The sequence below is a fragment of the Diadema antillarum genome, unplaced genomic scaffold (genome assembly GCF_040938485.1).
Source record: "Diadema antillarum isolate AM-2024a unplaced genomic scaffold, OU_Dant_1.0 scf00000028, whole genome shotgun sequence".
Lineage (NCBI taxonomy): Eukaryota > Metazoa > Echinodermata > Echinoidea > Diadematoida > Diadematidae > Diadema > Diadema antillarum.
Window position 1 is genome coordinate 6,745,665 of NW_027270917.1, and position 19,993 is coordinate 6,765,657.

At 35.7% G+C, this 19,993-nt stretch overlaps 1 protein-coding gene across 1 annotated transcript in view; it reads left to right on the plus strand.

Annotated features, from left to right (window-relative positions):
• LOC139737022 (phospholipid-transporting ATPase ABCA3-like) overlaps positions 1–19,993 on the plus strand; it is a 60,515-nt gene that overhangs the window by 3,209 nt on the left and 37,313 nt on the right. Inside the window, exons 4-10 of the mRNA XM_071647705.1 lie at positions 9,454–9,485; positions 10,228–10,338; positions 15,425–15,544; positions 16,143–16,293; positions 18,161–18,284; positions 19,031–19,147; positions 19,474–19,617. Of these exons, the coding sequence (XP_071503806.1) occupies positions 9,454–9,485; positions 10,228–10,338; positions 15,425–15,544; positions 16,143–16,293; positions 18,161–18,284; positions 19,031–19,147; positions 19,474–19,617 (799 nt within the window). The remainder of the gene's footprint in view (positions 1–9,453; positions 9,486–10,227; positions 10,339–15,424; positions 15,545–16,142; positions 16,294–18,160; positions 18,285–19,030; positions 19,148–19,473; positions 19,618–19,993) is intronic.

Below are 19,993 nucleotides of genomic sequence, written 5' to 3' on the forward strand. Positions count from 1 at the left end.
AACAATTGCATTGAATTTACACTCATTACAGTCCATAATGGACCATGCCACTCATTTGAAGAAAACTCTTCAGTTTTAAGGAAAGTATTTGAACATAAACCTTTTTGCTTGTCAACAACGAATATCTATTCCACAAACTGCATTAGACCATCAAAATAATACTATTAAAAGCCTAGAGTGCTTGAATTCATAGATAGTGGTTACTGAGGGTACAGTTATTGGTGTGAGGGATTACATGGTACTGTACAGATAACTATGTGTATGCCCTATATTTTGTGAGAATAATATTTGTGAATTATTACTTTTAAAGGCAATTCTACAAGTGGTGGAATTTTTTTATGTATATAGCAGACTATGTATTTGAACTATTGTAATAGAATGAAAGAAGTTGAAAGCTTTTCAAGAGAGAAAAAATGAGCAATTATTAGCCATTTTAAGAAAAATATAGAACTCGTTGGTGTGCTTAGTATTTGTGTTATGGTTAGCAACATTTTTGCAAGTTGTTTATTTTGTGAATTTCAGTGAACACATAATAGTAATTCACATAATTATACAGTATTTCTATACAATGTTACTTGATTAATCTCTATTCCCTCTCAGTTTATAAATTTTATTCTGTTTTGTGTTACTTCCACGGATGCATTATATAACAACATATAAAGGTTTGTACTATTGTTGTACTAACCGGCAACTGTCGAACATTTAATCTCCTTCTCTATATGTACAATCAGTAATTAGCATTTAAAGTTGTATCAAGAATTCGTTTGTGATACCAAAAATGCGACATAACAAAAACCCATCTTCTAATGCTGCTTAAGGAAGAGGGGTTTTTCTGTGTCTTTGATGTCAATTTTCATGTGTTTAAAGTTTGCTGAAGTGTTTAAATTAATGCTAGTCAGTGCCTACGAATCAGCAGCATGACTATCTACAAATACAACTTGTACCACTACTGTATAATGAGCGTTTTGTAACAGTGACATTACAGATTTAATGCAAACTCCACAGTCCACTGCTCACGAATGATATAATTTGTATGTATTTCTAATAAGGATCAATCAATCGCACCAGACATGCTCAGGCTACAACTGACTAGATAATAGATGATATTTAAAGAAAGAAAGAGAGAGAGAAAAAACTTGCATCATAAATGAAAAATTTAATGCTGTATTAAGGAATGATGCTTTATGATGCATATGCATATGAACCGATAAAACCAGGTGTTATTGATATGCCGGTATTGTACAGAAGGGTACACATACTTTGACCTAGATTTAGGGTCGCCAGCCATATTTTGCGGTAACGTGTTACGAGAGCACGCCAGAGTAGATAGGGGATAGAGACACAAGCAATCCCCCCCCCCCCCCCCATACAGTTGGAAATGAATTGTCTCTGCAGGGTTGGATGACTATTTGTGAATGGGATATTTATAGGCATTGTGTCATGGAATTTATTAAGAGGCTGTCTCCTTTCAGTTAAGCCTGCCGTGCCGTTTCACAGTGTACCAGTACATGGGCATTTCCACGGTAACTCACGTTACATTTTGAACTCAAAATTAGGTTGTTAAGATCAATATCCTTAAAACCTAATTAGTGATATGAGTTACTATATGTGAATGAGTATCATGCACCTCCATCCTACCTCACAGTAACATTACATCCACAGACTCTTATGAGAACTATGAGAAAAAACCCTACAAATGTCGGTAACTCACGTTACATAATTTGGACATGCGAAAATTTGGCATGTCTTATATTCAAAAGTTTCCTCAAACAAGAAACAGAGAGACTTTAAAGTCTATTGTGTCAAAGTCATGGACTAACAACATACATCACTGAGTATGGTAAAAATTCAAATTGTCTTACATTCTCCAGGTATCGTCATGTGAAGCGGTAACTCACGTTACGGTAACTCACGTTACAGTTTGTCCACATGATCACAAGACGATTTTTTGTCTTAATAATCCAAAGAAAACTTACCAAGACAACTTTTTTTTCACAAACAAACTCCATGAATAAAGAATCTAAATTGATTTGAACATTGATCTGACAGCAATTAATCCCATTTTATCCATGAGATTACCAAAAGGCAGGAAACTTTACATTTAGAATACCAACTTGAAGATAAATTTCATTTTTAATTGAGTCGTTTTCCAAGCTTTCATTTGTACTGAGACAAAAATTATATTCAACAAAATGATATGAAACAGAGTCTATTTCATTAAATTACACTCTTTTCCAGTTAACAAATGCATCAGAAATTGAGGATTTAATTGAGAATTTGATTTGATTGTTTTTTTATTTTACTAGATTTAAATGGATTTCAGGCTATCTAGATAAAACAAGTCATCCATAAACTATTCCATTTAATACACTGAGTCACGAGACTAGAGACCTGTACCTGTAGTCTGTGGAGAGTTTAAAGGTTCAGAAATGAAATATTTCAATAAATCTTTTAACTTTTAAACAATGCAATTTATATTCCAATTATTTGATAATTGTTTGAATTACTCAATAATCAATTGTTTGTATGTTTGATTTGTTTACAAATTCTTATACGAAACTGGTACAGAAATTAGACTTGAATTACAGAAACTGCAGATAAATTTTAGTTATCTGCTACCAGTATTGATCAGTTTAATAAAACATGTTCATAAATGTTTTAGCCTTAAAAAACAATGGCTTTGCTCTATGAAATGCCAAGTAGCCATTATTTAAATTGTACATACAAGTACATGTAAAAAGTATATACCAGTATTTTCTAGAGTAATCAAGCAGACTGAAGCAGTAAATCCCAATGAAAAACATGAATAGTAAATATTTTGTGATCAGGAGGCCAACTATTAATATCACAAAATGTTGATAGTTTGCTTTAAGGTACATGACTGTCCAGCTCTTAAAAAATGTCTGATAATGAGGTTCACATTCAACAAGTTTTTGGTAATAGATCAGCATGTAAAGTAAATTATAGTAAACATGGAAAAGTTTCATTGTAGGATTTTGCAACAATACAGTATGTCCCAAAAAAAATTACAATGGGGCCCTCCGCAATGATATCTTTAAAAATAGTGAATCAATCTAAATACAAATTCAGGGTATGAAACTATAAGTCATTGCCCACATCTTACAGAAAACCCCATTCGATTTGCTTCAGTGGTCAAAGAGAAATACAGAATTTTGTAGAGGATGTCGGGAATCTCTTCTGTCCAAGTTCTGTCTATTGTTCACACACAAGATCATCGAAATGCTAAACTCAGAAGAATCTGATTCATGACATGCTTTACAACAATCCACATTTCTCTGTGACCGCTTAACCAAATCGAATGGGGATTTCTGCAAAATAGAGCTAAAATGTTATATTTCAAGACTCTGAAGTAGCATTTGAAAAATTTAATCATATTGGGCGTTATCAATGCGAAAATCTTATTGTAATTTTTTGGGGGACATACTGCAGTAAGTCGCCCCAAAAATTAAAATCAGATTTTCGAATTGATAACACCTATTATGATCAACCTGTGTACGTGCTACTTCAGACTCTTAAGGTATAACATCTTAGCTCTATTTTGCAGAAAACCCCATTCAATTTGGTTAAGCGGTCACAGAGAAATGTGGATTGTTGTAAAGCATGTCATGAATCGGATTCTTCCGAGTTTAGCATTTCGATGATCTTGTGTGTGAACAATAGACAGAACTTGGACAGAAGAGATTCCCGATATCCTCTACAAAATTCCGTATTTCTCTTTGACCACTGAAGCAAATCGAATGGGGTTTTCTGTAAGATGTGGGCAATGAGTTATAGTCTCATACCCTGAATTTTTATTAAGATTCATTCACTATTTTTAAAGATATCATTGCGGAAGGCCGCGTTGTAATTTTTTTCGGGACATACTGTATAGCTAAAACCTCAGAGTAGAATAGTATAAAACACGTAAGCGTGTCAAATTCACAATGTTCAGTTCTCAAAAATCTCAGAAAAAACAGCAGGAAGCGAGCTCCAATCTTAAAATTCTGTTCATACATGTAAATGTTTCAGCCTCATAAACAATGGCTTTGGTCTATACAGGTAGGTATAAACTACGAAATGTCAAATAGTAATCACTTGAATTACAAAAACAAGAACTTTTCAAGAGTAATCATGCAGTGATTATCCCAATCAGGAGGCTATTAATAGTTATCACAAAATTTTGATAATTTGCTGGAACAAGGTCCATGCAGCTTTAGAAGAAATGTCTTTTAACAACTTTCGTAACAGATCAGTATACATGCACTGTAATATTTAATAGTACATAATTTCACGGAACAGTTTCTTTCAGAAGTTAACATGTGATGAACATGTGTAATTAATACATTGTGCATGTAGACCAGTTGGTTTGGTGATAGACAGAGACCAAGAGAATAACAATCTACTGGAAATAGAATCTTAATACAAGAGTTCAGTAATCATGTACTCATTGGTTACTTACAATCACAACCTTCATTATCATTTCTTGGTATTAAAGAAAAATCATGTCGGTAACTCACGTTACATTATGGTAACTCACGTTACATGGTAACTCACGTTACAATTTTAAGACCTCTGTTATGAGAATTTGAAGCAAAGACTATAAGTCCCATCACATTTCTTGGATGTGTGCTGCATAGTTATTTGATAATCCAAAATACCATGTCTCAGTTGGGCATAGTAAAATTGCTAGGTTAAAAAGTTCATGTTTCGGTAACTCACGTTACAGCAGCTTCTCGAGCTATGTAAGAGCATGCTGGTGTCCGAAGTACATATCTTATATCGAGGTCTCCACTTTATTTTCTGCTAGATTAATATATTTTTGGTTTGTAAAACCAAACAAAGTTTGATTTGAGCCTCAAATATAAAAAATAATCACAAAGAGCATCAAAAATGCATTTTTAGGAATTTTTAGGTCAAAAAATGCTTTCTGGCTTCAAAAGGTATAAAAATGCACAAAAGGGAACTTTTCTTAAAGGTAAAGTTGGTTTCACACACTTCAAACTATGGCTAACAAAGTAAGATTATCAGTTGTCCTGAAATATGCGGGTAAAATTTTGGTGGTCATGTCGCACAACTCACGGAAATGCCCACATGTACTTAAAAGTCTGATGTACCGATGTACATAAAGCTCCATTACACCTGTGCTGCTTTGCCATTTTGGAAACTGGCAACAAGTCCTTTCATTACCCATTCCCCATCATGATGCTTTTAAGAGCTTTAACCTTGGAACCTCGAGTAGGAAAGATACTTGTGTTGTGTCATTTAGGACAGTGATGAATGGAATTGCTATTTGCACTCATAAACACAGTGTGTGACTGCGACACAGACTGAATTGTTTCACAGTGAATGTGGTTGCAGTTGAATTTTCTCTGCTTGATACTAATAGATATCTGCATTAAATATATGACCCAGATGAATGCAGTTATGCATATATGCTGCTATTAATTAAATTTGATGCATGAATGACATTGCACATCTCCTCTGTGTAGAACAGCCACAGTCTCTTCTGCCATACTTTCATCAGTGTTGGTCGAAATTGTGATGCTGCAAACTTCCATCACTCTCCACCATTGGGTGTGATGTACCGCACACCAGACATATATTAGCATCGCAAATATTGACTAAATGACACTACAAACAAATTTTATGCATGGTACGTCGACTGGAGTAAAGTAAATGTACATTTTGTCACCCAGACGGCTGTGGTATGAAATAATGGCTAGGCAGTTCTTCCCCTGTTTGGTGACAGTACAGACCATTGAATTTATTGTGTTGAAACTATCATAATTGCTGGGATTGTTTGCAGAAAGCCGTCACTGGAAGTGTCTTATGAAACTTGGCTTATTATATTTATTGTACAGTCTTTCTCTGCCAGTGCTTGTAAAAAGAGTAGAAACTGAAAATGTCAAGTGGATCATGCTTGTTCAGAAGCTACAGTCTGTAGTCCGACCATGAAAGCGGGGCTTGGGTAGGGAACAAACCCACTGAAATCATGTCCTGGATATGAATGACACTGTAAATGTTGTGTGGGGGAACAGATCTACAAAGCATATTGTCTCATAAATGTTAGTGCACCTGCCGATAGATTGAAATTTATCCACTGTTGCAGTACATGTGTAATTGTACTGTTCAATGTTTTTAGAGTAATTTTCATAAATTGACAGACATGAAATTTATGTGCAGTACTTATTAACAACTTACAACTTAATTGCATCCCATAAACAGGAATGCACTGTACATTGTCTGAAAGGGGGAAAAATCCCTAATGTTTGTCCAGGAAAGAGATTTAGACTTTCTTTTTGTCAAGTATGATTCTCTGTAGCATTCATCCACTCGTGATATTTTGTTATAAGTCCCAATTTGATGCCATATTCGGTACCCTGGGATACCAAATGAAAATTTACCGTTTTGTTGAATTATTTTTTTTTCAGTGCTGTATCCTAGGCTAGGTACCAAAAATGTGTAAAAATGATCTTTAGCTTTGATATATGCACAAAAATGTTCTCTTATTTGTGATTATGCAGCAATTAATCATTAGCAGATCCAGCCGCAGCACATCCCCCCTTTTTTGTTTTTTGTTTTACAAGAGAAATAAAGAGAAAAAATTTGGGGCGCATTTGACCTCCTTTAATTTTGTAAAGGCACCCACTCTTAATGGAATTCCTTGATCTGCCCATGTTAATGCATGCAAATTCTAACTTCTTTACATGCTCTGTTGTAATCTTTACTGTTTAAACATATGTTATTGTAAGTGATTTCAGTAATTTCTATGATGCTGACTTTGAATGAGATTTGAAATCAAATTTTGTGTATCATCAAAGACAGTGTTAGTTTCTTTTGCTAGTTGACATGGAAGGAAAATCGGAATTGGAATTGTTATAGCCGTGCCCATTATGCTGGTGCTGATGATGAGAAAATAGTGGCCATGACAAATTGCACAACTGTATGATAATGGACACGAGATGGCACTACCCAACACGGTACCCAGGGTTACGACAGTACACACGGGTACGGCATGCTGAATCATTTGCAAAGTATACACAATGTTTACAGAATTTGTCATTGGTACTGTACATCATCAAATTTTGTCATCACAAATATTAATGGATTTATACAATGCATGGTATGTAATGGCTGCTCATTGTTTTAAACTAGATCTAACCTGCTGTTACTTACATTATCACTGCAACAGAGGCAGGTGGATTGTACTGAGAGTATCCATGACTGAAAATGCTAGTCCACCAATGGGTCAGGCTACTTGGTTGTTTAACATGATTTATTTTGGTTTCTTGTTTTCCTCTCTGGACAAGTTATTGTTCAGTAAAGTTGCTGTCTTTAATTTGTATTTATTTCTTTTTTTTTCTGAGTAGTAGCATGCACAGTTTTCATGTATCCAAGAAATGTAAAAAAAAAAAGAAGAGCATGTAATATAACTAGGGCTTTCATCAGTTTTCAACCTTCTGTGGAGCTTTGAACTGAAAATGTCAAATAGACTCGGAAATAATGGCCAGTAGTACAATGTAAATGATAGAGATAATGATGTAGTTAAGAATCCTGTAAAATTGTGCATGGTTGAACACAGTGGTATATTTCATTAACTGCTGAATATTCTGTCTTTTCCCTTCAAGGTTTGCTATAGGTTGTATAAAGTGACCACTGGTACAGCATTTTCTCCCTATGAAACTCAAGACTGTAGACCTACATTAAATGTGACAACTCTCAGCTTGATATCAATATGAATTGCTTAAAGGGAAGGTAAACCCCATAAGAGCAATGTGGATTGAGTGAAAGCAGCAACATTAGTAGAACACATCAGTGAAAATTTGAGGAAAATCGGACAATCGATGCAAAAGTTATGAATTTTTAAAGTTTTGGTGTTGGAACCGCTGGATGAGGAGACTACTAGAGGATATGACGTATGAGTGGACAACAATACAAAGAAAATATAAAGGAAATTTAACAAAAATTCACTTTTCTAGAATTATGAAAGAGCAATGGACCAACCGCTTTCAGAAAGCAGGGGGAATAATTGCTGCCCTTAACATATGTCAATATCAAGTTGGTGGAATTTGTAATTTTCATGAAAAATGGATTTTTGTAGTATTTTCTTTATATTTTCTTGGTATTGTTGTCCACTCATACGTCATAACCTCTAGTAGTCTCCTCATCCAGCCGTTCCAACACCAAAACTTTAAAAATTCATAACTTTTGCATCGATTGTCTGATTTTCTTCAAACTTTCACTGATGTGTTCTGCTAATGTTGCCGCTTTCACTCAATCCACATTGCTCTTGGGGTTTATCTTCCCTTTAAGTCTGACAGCACAACTTTTTGTGTGTGCATGAAAACACTTTACCATTAGACTGTTAAAATGTTGTGCATGGAGAAAAGATGGCTTTATGATTGGAATACCACTGGCATGTCTCGCAGCGTGCCGCACCATCGTCAGTGTAATTGTAACCCCACTGCGCTTCCACTGAAAGACTGTTGTGTGGGGGTGTGCAATTTACACAATTGCTCCTCTTATGCAAGCTTTTTAGGTTGTTGCCCATGGTAATGACAAAGTTCAGCAGTGTGTCGTGAAGAAATCATATTCTGGGGTATACAATTGTGTACATCATGTGAACTTCTATAGAATGCTGATGAGATGAAATATTTTAGCATTATTATTGTTATTTTTTTTTTATTTCATTCATTCCTCGTACACACGAATGTGACCCTGTAGCACAAAACTAACAAAAAGGTCGCCAGACATGGACTAGTTAGGAGCATCTGAAATAGCAGACTCTAAGCTTTAAAATGATGTATTGTATCAACTCAATTCAGATATGGACTCTCCTAACTTATCTAAATATTGGAAAGAAAGCACATGCTCTGGAAAAGTGTGAACTGAGAAAAGAGGCTCTGCAGTACAGGATCTATTCAAGCACTTAATCTTTTCCAAGCCATGCTAGCTGTGTAATTACTAGGACAAAAAAGAAAAAAGAAAAAAAAAGGAGGTAAACCACTGGAGTAACAACAATGAAGGGATTATCAGATTAAGCTGAAATGGAAAATGCTTTATCAACACATTCTGTCCATGATCAATGACAACTTTCAAAGCAGTAGCACCATCCTTTCTGAAATTATTGGAGTTGAAAGTGAAGAGTGTGTAGGCCTACAAGGTTTTTAAGAAATAAAAAGGGGACTCTAAGACACACCTAATCACACCATTCTCTCTTTTTTTTAAATGTTTAAGAAAAACTGCTAAAAAACACACTTTCCTATTTGTTTCATGATTCCAAATTTCAGCATAACGTAGAAAAGGACTTGCTCTTTCAGAAATTATGAAAAAGTCAAGATTGAATATGGGTTGACCCATTTCACTTCTGTTCAGTCTTCACACAAAATCAGTGCATGTTGACTTTTTGTTTAATACTGTCACGCTCTTTCTTAAATCTGTGCCATTATACAGGAACTTGATCAGCATCACAGAGGAATGTTTCCGTAAGTACACATGACTTTGCTGTCTCCTCTTCTTGCCACTAAATGCTAAATAATGTATGAATTGTTCTGTTTTTCAGGTAATGTCTTTAAGTATAAATGTCTGCATTATTAGCATGCTGTACCTTTAATTGGGAAGATACAGTGTATTGTTGTATACACTGTACCCAAACTGAGATATTATTTTATGTTGTGCTGCTGTAGTTTCAGTGGAGTTTTGAAAGGCTGGATGTATTTCTGTAATTGATCTTGTTTGTGTGTTTCTGTCTGTTATTCTGTTTCATTACCTTGCTGTTATTCAAACGTTGACATTGAGGAATCATAAAATCTTGCTTTCCCAAGATATGAGAATATGTGTTTTATTGAAAACACAATCTTATCATTGCTCTATGCTTTGAGTTCTCTGTAAACTAATTTGTCCTTGTTGTGATATCTTGTGCTGTTTAAAACTTATAGGCAGTAGATATCCCTCATTATATATCTTTGAATCCTTTAGTTTTAGCATCTGAGAATTTTTAGTTATTAGCTGTTGGCATTGATCTGATTGGGACTTCAATTGGAATGAGACTGCCCATTTCAGCTGGCCCCAGGCACACAACTTTGTGTTTGATAGTGTTACAAAAAGGTAGACAATAAATTCCATATATTATTCCATAGAATTAGGTTGATGACATTTATATTCTTGAACTCCTACATGGCTTGTGTAAAATCTATTGCGTCACTTGACATTTTATACGATTTGCAGAGACTTACGAGGAAGGCTTAGTGGACTTCTCAGGATCTGAGGCCGCAGTCTATGGCTGCTTTTTCAGCGGGTCATGCCACTCCATTGCCTTCTATCCCAACAATACTGTCAGTAAGTTGTGCTGTTCATCTATTGATACATCTACATTTATAACCACGTCAGTTCAGGCTGTATCAGATTGTGATTGTTGTGTTTTATTCTTTATTCTCTTTAATGCAGCAGACTTAACGGCACAGAAGTACAGTAATGTGACAGTGTTGTCAGTTAACATCTTAAATCAGACAATTTCTGTTTATGGTACTCATAGCAGAGGGGGAAAAATAATTTTAATAATAAGGCCTGTCGTTCGTTAGGTGCGACTTACAAATACATATGGTGTAAAAAAGAAATGAACTTTGCTTGAATTAGAATGCATTTGAGTACAATTTAATGAGATATTGAAAGCACTGCAAAATCAGTTTGTAGTATTTGCATTTGTCCAGATCTTACACTCCTATGATGTAGAGCATACATTATCATGAACATAACTTGTTTAAAAAAAAAAAAATCAGTTGAATTTAAGTCTGCAGTTCCTGTATTGCATGTAAAATCCAATTTGCATAAAATCCTCATCATGTTTCCTCTGATGAAGGATGATATTTCATTACAGTTCTATATTTCCAGTTGCACTCTCCAAGAACTTATGGTTACTATGAACTGTCACCAACTTTTATCACTCGTTAATCTATGGGTTGGTCGGGCTAGAATTATCACTTTGTGAACTGTACCATCTGAACTGTGTCAGCAACTTCTTTTTTGTTTTCATTCTTTAGCATCCTGCCAAAGCCCCTAGTCCCTTTGGCGGGCAGTGAGCTGTTTGAAGCGCTCGCTCGATTCTCGTGACTATTTGGGAAATTAAAAACCTTCAAAATTCATCTTACCCAGCCAAGCGAAAAAAAATTACTTGCACCCGAAATCGAGTTCTGCTTTTCTAGCACCTACCAGTGCATGTCTGGTTCTCAGCTAAACGTTATCAGCTGAGCTCACTTTGCAACTTCCTATGCAGACCGTTGTTTGATGACCACTTCTCCTATGACAGCTATTTGTGAGCGTAGATGTCGTGACAGCCCAGTAGCTGTTGCCATAGCAGTTGCGAGTGTGTGCTCGTCCCTGTGTGTGGTGATCCTTTTGTAACGGATGCCAAGAAAGCCGTGCAATTGTTTTAGCGCACTTTTCCAGTTGCGGCGGACAAACTCCATTATGTACATTGCTATGTCAAAAAGTACTCAGTATTTATACACGAAACTATTTATTTGCTTCGTGGGAGTCATCTTAGCAAATCAAGGGTATTAAACATATTCCACAATCCTAGGTGGATTAAGAGGCAATAATCATCTAGTTGATTTATTTCAGTTCATGATTATGACAACTATCAAATTTTTGCAATGAGTGGTTCAACTTTGTATATTCTAATTAATTTTGTTTTATACATTTTTTGAAGCAATACTTATACACTACTTAGTTGAGGGAAATATTACTTATTGTTTGCAAGTGCTTTCTGAATTTAAGACCATCAGGGCAAAGAATAGTATTTGACAACATGCATGCATGGATACTATTCCGATGAGGTATTATGAGCAGTTGCCTTGCCGTCTTGCTCACTGTTATTTTTCTTTGTCCGTCATTTAGTTGTCATGGTAACTCTGCTCCTAGATTACGCATTCACAATAGAAAATAATCAACAAGATTGAAATCGCCTCACTTCACTAGTCATGTACATGTACCAGACAGGCACAGGTTTGCTTCAAAGCACAACACACAACAAACAATGCTCGAATACTTGTGCATTATCTGTACATTCGCTGCATCTTTTATGAGTCCAAAGTGTACTGCATCCAAGAGTTGTGAAGTGTTTGTGCTCTATCCGCTGTAGCCTCCATCTCATGTAGAAAGTTGCTTTCATGATTTCAAGGCTTGCAGATACCATGATAAAAGCTTACCATTCTTACCATTAATGTTACCATAGAAACAGTAGAGCCTAATGGGCATTCTGCGATAATGTTGATATGAATGCTTTGTGAAATTGGACATTCTGTTTTTTTTTTTAAAATCAAACTTGTGTCTTGTTCTTCAGAAGTCTTGTTCTTCAGAAGTTTATTTGATATAGGTACATCTGTTCTGAAATTTATGACAGGTCTAGGTGTGTCTTTGCTGTGCATAAATTGCTCTGTTGCTAACCTCACGGAGCTCTAAGCTTACAAACGTTAGCTCTAATTTTGATCAGCAGTTGTACAGAGAATTGAAGGCTATTGTACAGTATTTTATCATTTTTTTTTTTACTGTAACTCCATTAGAGGGTAATGGTGTTGTGTTCCATAGCTTGTGGTTTGATTTGTTTGTGTAAGAGAGCTGACTTTTCTGAATTTGAAGCTGAATTTTGGCAAATTTGGGGAATCACTTTTGGACCGCATAAAGACATTTAGTGCACTTACGATAGTGTCGGTGTAAAAATTGCAAGAAGAACATCTCGCGGAAATGTCCATGACCTTATTCACAAAAACATCTGTACACAAAAATAACAGCTTATACAGTAGACCTACAATACTTTTATGAATGTTGATGAAATGACAGCGAAGGCAACAGCAATATAATTGGCTAACATACATCTGTATCTATTCCAGTACCAATAAATATCGATAGAATGATACACTAAAGTCCATGAACAGTATAATTGGCCATTGTACATGTACAATGTAGTCTGTGAGTTCTATTGAATGTGATTTAATAAGTGAATCAGAATGTACATACATACTCATTAGCTCTACCTTCACACACACACACACACACACACACACACACACACACACACACACACATATTCACATTTATTATTATTATTATTATTGTTATTCATTCAACCAGGTAAAGATTATAGGATACATATTACAGGCATTACAAACATGAAACAAGCAAAAATGTATTTGTATTTGTATGTTTGTCTGTGTGTTTTTTTTTTATTCAGAGAGTTTCATGTGACTTCTTTTGTAACCTTTAGTCATGAAAGGAAAATATTCACAAGTAGTTCCTGATGATTCCCAAGAACAAACAGGACCCTATAATTGCCTACTGAAATTTAGTGCTTGCAGGATGCAGAAAATTCATAAGTAATGAAGGAACTTCAGCCGCAGGAAAGTTGTGCTTACTCAGAGTAAGCTCCTGTGTTTGCTTTTGCTGGGTGGTTCGGCCTGATGCATTTCTGAAATGATTTTGCGTCGCTGTGTCGCCATGGCAACCTGTATTTGCCAACCACAGTGGGATATCTCAGCAGACATGTTGTGCAGTAGAGGTTTTCTCCTTTGCAACCCATCACTTGGGATTACTTGCTTTTACCAGAATATTTTGTTTTGATCTTCCAAGTCAGTTTCCATTTGTTTGCATTTATGATATCTTTTTTGTTGTCGTTGTAATTTCTAGAGTGAGTGAGTACATATTATAATCAGCAACATGATTATGCTTGCAGTTCAATCAGACAAGGATTGATAATGTCATTTTTTTTTAGAATGTCGATCACTCATATAGAACATCTAGATAAATACTGATCAAGTACATCTTTCCAAAGTACAGCTGTACATGATGCACATTGTCAGAAGAGCATATCTGTCTTCATATGACAGAAGTAACCACAAATATTTTATACTCAAACACAGCTATTTACACAGTTGATAGATTGACATATGGGGGTTTTAGTTCAACTGTTCCTTTTTTTCAAGCTGTTGTTTATAAATGTCATATAACTTGCCTTTGAAAATGATGGTTCTTTATTTCACTTATTGCACACCTGGGTTCAGTCTCATAAAACTTGTTATCAGTAACATCTGCCCCCTTTCTATGACAAATTCGCTCTCAGCAAGGATTTCAGTAGCTTGTGACAATTATCATAGAATGTTATTAATAACAAGTTTTAGGAAATGGGGCCATGAACATGGAAGGAACATTTTTAGTGTGATTCAGTCGTGGTTTAAGTGGAAAGCTTGATGCAATACATTTTGAAATCAAATGGTATAATCCCCACTTAATTTACAAATCTGTGTACTCTGAAAGCTGAAAAGTTTCCCTGAACATGTGAAAACAAGTCTTCCATGTACTGGTACGGTAGATGATAAATAAGGTGTCTGTTTTCAATTGTCTACAACACTGTATAATTGTGCACTGTGTGAGAACTTTTACACAGTACGCAGTTTTTCTTTGTGTCTTCATTTTTGTTGTTTCAAGTGCTTGTTTGTTTTACTTTTGTAAATGAAATACTACTACGATTACTTAAAGTCATATTTGCTAGCTTTTGGGAAGGACCTATAATCCAAACTCTGCTGCTCTACAAAGAATATCATGAAAATGTTACATGTTTACAAAGTCTAGTAGTGACAGATACATTATAGTTTGTTTGTTTTTTCATTGCTCTCTTTCTCCTTCTTTCATGCATTCAGTGTGAAGTAAAAGTTTTACTTCCTTTTTATCAGAATGACCCCCCCCCCCACCCAAGTTATAAAACTGCACTTCATCATTCAGAAAGAGTGAAAAGAGTGAAAACTGTAAATGCAGAAATGTCTGCAATAAATTGTTTTCCTGAATTTCGCGAATAGGCTCATGATTTGCAAAACTATTGACAAAAGTGGAAATAAAGCCTTTGTCCTGCATGAAAGTGACGCTGGCCATATCAAGTCCATATACGTTGTAGCCTGGCACTGGCATATAGGATGTTGTATGCTCATGCTGAAGCTGAGTGCTGCTTGCTATCAGACCCCAGTCCTACTCAAATTGTTTGTTGTTGTTGTTGTTGTTGTTGTTGTTGTTTAAGAAATTCAACAACTTGTGAACATGTCTGACCAACTGCCATACACAAACATATTCAAATGATTGAAAGAATGAATTGTTTATTTGGTAAAAACCTGCAAACTCATAGCCGAAGGCTAAAATACATTGCAATGACATTGTACCTCCAAATTAAATAGAACACATTTAGCTGTCGTACATGTACCATCCACATCAGAAATCACAATATCAGCATTTCAAGTATGTAATGATTTTACAACTGCCATTTAAAGTGAGGAGATTGACTGTCCACAGTACACGTAGATCTCTACAAAGATGCACTGAACCTCACATCGTCTTAATGCATCCATTCAGGTGTGATAGTCATTATTATCCAATTTCTTTTCAGCTGCTGGTATCATGGATGCTATCTCCATGGCGACAAACCTGCCCATCTCCACATCCAGCTTTTCCTCTGAGAGCGAGATGGCCAGCATTGTGTCTGAAGGAGATGATGAATACTATGCAGGTACATGTAAACCATGTGTTTAATTGGTATTTGTATATGGGTATTGGTATTGGTATGGAATTAGTGTTGGTATTGATATTGGTATTGGTATTTCTTGTTGGTATTTATATTGCTTGGATTATGCATTGGTATCGGTATTGGTATTGGTATTGATTTTCCATTGGTTTGGAATTGATATTGATATTGCTATTTGGATATTAGTATTGATATTGGTACTGGTATGATATTTGTGTTGGTATTGGTATGGGTATCAATTGGTTTTGGTATTGGTATTGGTATTGGTATTGGTGTTGGTATTGGTATTGGTATTGGTATTAGTATTAGTATTAGTATTAGTACTGGTATTAGTATGAGAATATTGGTATACCACATAGTAATTGGTATGCATGTATTGGTATGGTATGTATGTCTAATCTACATTTGCATAGAACCTCTCACAATGTGAAATGGCTATCTAATTTGTGCCAGCGGTGTAAAATTTGCAACTTTCGAATAGATCAACTTTCAAACAGATGACATCTTTCATAGGACAGCAAAGTGTATTGTCTGACATTATGTTGTTTTATTTTCTACTAATGTTCACCCATGTGACACACAGCGATTGCATTTGACATGGCCGAAGATGCGACAGACATACCAACTGTGCTGAAGTATTCCATCCGCTTGCCGCACAGCCTTGCTGATTTTGACAGCTGGTACACCAACTTCAACATCTTTCCCTTCCTTCCAAGAGGGCCATCAGATTTCTAGTAAGTCAAATGTTAGTAGTTTGGAGAGCATAGAGTTATGTTGCTGGCGGTAGGTGCGTTTGTGTGTGTGTGTGTATGTTCGTGTGTATGTTGCCAATTGATTCTTGCAGTCAGTCAAGTATTTTTGTGTTGGAGGTCACCTGAAATTATTTTTGGAAAAGAGAGTTTTTAGATCAAATGTTGGCGAGGGGAGTTCCACACCAGGGGAAAAGTTAGTCTGGAAAGAAAGAGTAAAATTTTAATGAGCACAACAGCAAAAATTCTGATCAAAATCAGTTAAGAATTACAGAAGTCATGAAACTGTGAAGTTTAAAGGACAAGTTCACCTTCATAAACATAAGGATTGAGAGAATGCAGCAATATGAGTAGAACACATCAGTGAAAGTTTGAGGAAAATTGGACAATCGATGCAAAAGTTATGAATTTTTTAAAATTTTTTGTGTTGGAGCCGCTGGGTGAGGAGACTACTACAGCTTGTAATGTCATATGCGTACAACCGTATAAAGAAAATGTAAAGAAAATTCAACATATTTTCACTTTTTTCGCATAATAAAAGAGCACTTGACTTGCCGCTTTCTAAAGGCAGGGGGAATAATATTACTCATAACATATGTCGGTAACGAGTCAAGGGAATGTGTACTTTTTTCAAAAGATGATATTTTGTGAAATTCTCTTTATATTGTCCTTATATTGTTGTACGCATGTGACATTACACACTGCAGTAGTCTTCTCATCCAGCGGTTACTGCACAAAAAACTTCAAAAATTCATAACTTTTGAACGGATTGTCCGATTTTTCCTCAAACTTTCAATGATGTGTTCTACTAATATTGCCTACATTCTCTCAATCCTTGTGTTTATGAAGGTGAACTTGTCCTTTAAGTAATTTTTTGCAAAAGGGTTGTGGAACAGTTGATATGAATATGCACCTGAGTAAATCGATGATATCACTTCAAAATTTTCAGCACACAGTAACTGGCAAATTTAGATTTTTTTTTTTTTTTTTTTTTTTTTTTGCTTTGAAAGTGTAAGACATGATATAACCCTTGGCTGACTAACTTTGAAATTATAATCAGTTCATTTATTTTTTTTTGAGACTGGGAAACAATTGCTTTGGGGGGAAAAATAAATCTGGAAATTCCAAGATTTTGTGTTCAAACTATATATGGTAAAGCTGTCAGGCAAGGACATCATCAACCAACTCATTTATATTCCTGTTGACTGTTCAAAAAGTGTTGAAATCATTGGAGAATCTTCATAGTTTTATAATGTACTTATAAAATATTCATCTGATTTTTTATCAAAGTTCCACTGCTGTGCTCTATTTCTCTTATCAGAGTGAAATTGAATAGGTTACATACTTTGCAATTCCCCTCCCTCCCCCCCCAAAAAAAGAATATTAGTTGGTTTCAAATCATTTAATTGATGAATTAATCTTTAACATACATGTAAATCATCTTTTAGATTAATCTTACGTTAATGACAGAAGCCTTCAGTGTGTTGATTGTAATTCCTACAACTCACAAAATCCCCTTTGTAATCTGCTGCATAATCTGCTTGTTGCTGTTTTTTTTTATTTAGTGTTTATGGGTCAAAGATAAATGTCATTTACAGCAAAGAATAAACATCAAGTGAATTACAGAATCAAAAAAATAAAGGAATTGGGGTGCAAAACAAAAATTAGTACAGAAAATATTACATGTCAAATGTGACAAAAATACCCTGAAAGTTAATTATGCAGTTTCAATTTAAATTTCAAACCTCCATTTTTGAAAATGAGTGGCAAGTTTACCTTTCTTTTTGGAAATTCTATATTCTGTTTCTTTATTATTTCTTAAGTAAACCTGTTTTTTGTCAATTTCATCCAGCAATTACAAGAAGCGGTTTCTTCTGCTGCAAAAGAGTATTGATGCAGCCGTTGTCATCAGCCAAACACAGAGATACGACCCCTCCAAGGTTCTCCTGGCCTCATCCATTGCGACGCAAGTCCAGGTAAGGAGCTCTGTCCCCCAGGTGCAATAGCCCTGCCGCACATCCACTTACACATGCAGATCGACTGATGGTAGTTGCCATAGTAACAGTGATGATAATGATACATTAATGACAATTATTGCTGCCATTACTGCTGCCTGTTCTTTTGTGATAATACTCATGCTAATGACACCATTATTTCAATGGCTCGTCAAAGTGCCTATTAGGATGAAGGTGATGTGTCACAGATAATCATGTCTTGTCCTTGATTTATCATTTCTAGATTCAAGGTCATGTTACACCGAAACTTGAGGATTATAAAAAAAAGGGGGGGGGGGGAAATCACATGTCTTGTGTTAATGTACTGTGAAACAGATATTTTCGCAACATGAAATTTTCGCAAATTGGAGCCAACACCCTTTTTTGCAGCATGAAATTTTTGCAAGTTGCCACTGGCCTTCAATGCATATTGTGTAGACAAGAATTTTTGCATGCATTTCTGGTTTTGCAGTTACTCTAGAGGATTGTGATGTGCATAAATTAATCAAATCTTCAGTTTTCAGTCTTCTTTTTTTAACACTTCAAAGTCAAGACTCAGATTGCAAATGCTAATGGAGCAGAATGAAGTGTGACATAAGTATGTGATGCTTGCCATTGTGTTGAATGAAATAAGAAGAATGCAATGAAATGATGGAATGAAGGGGACATTAGCCAAACATTTTGCAACATTTTTGACACAATCCTGTACTGCATTCTTCCTCCTACAGTTGCAGCAATTCCCGTATCCGGCCTACACCATGGACCCCTTCATCAGCACCATCGAGGCCATGATGCCCCTCCTACTCTTTCTCAGCTTCATATACTCCGCTGGCTCCATCACACGGGTGAGAGAAATTTATATGTATGAGAAGTTGAGTCCACCTTTTCTTCAAATAAAATAAGGTCATAGAACAGAATGATGATGTCTCGTAATTGGAGTATGTAGTGGTGATGGCACAGAAAATTCTTGTGATGATGATGATGATTGTAATGTTGGTGGTGTGGTGAAGGAGATAATTCAGATGATTAGCAAAAAAAAACCCAAAAACCATAAGTGTATTCGTGTGGAGCCGAGAAGTATTTTGCCACATTTAGACATCAAAGGAATATAACTTTGTCACTTAGAGTTTTTGCCATCTTTTTTACTTTTTTTTTTTTTTTTGCAATCCAGGAGATCACCCTGGAGAAGGAGTGTCGTTTGAAGGAGAGCATGCGCATGATGGGTCTGGCTAACTGGATGCACTGGCTGGCTTGGTTCACCAAGTACTTCATCTACCTCCTCATCCCGATGATTCTCATCCTCGTCATTCTGCAGGTGGGTTGCCACGATAACCAGACAAAACTAAGCACTGGCATGACTACTCATCCACGTACAATGTAGAAATCACTGCAGTGCGCTGTGCCTGTACATTTGAATTTTTTATGTGACATGAAGACAGATGTGGGAGGCAGGTTTGGTATTCTCGATTTGGATTTTTAGTATAGATATGTGATTTCCCCCTTTTTTTTCTGAATATGTGGAGATGGTTACCCTTACAGCTGAGTCTTACTGTCATAAATATGCATACATGCAAATTAGATATATTCATAAATTAATTTGAGGTATTAACCCACATGGAGGATAAGCTTCTGGAGGGAAGGAAATCACACACATAGTGCTTGAGAAATAAAACTGGTTTTTCAGTTCCTCC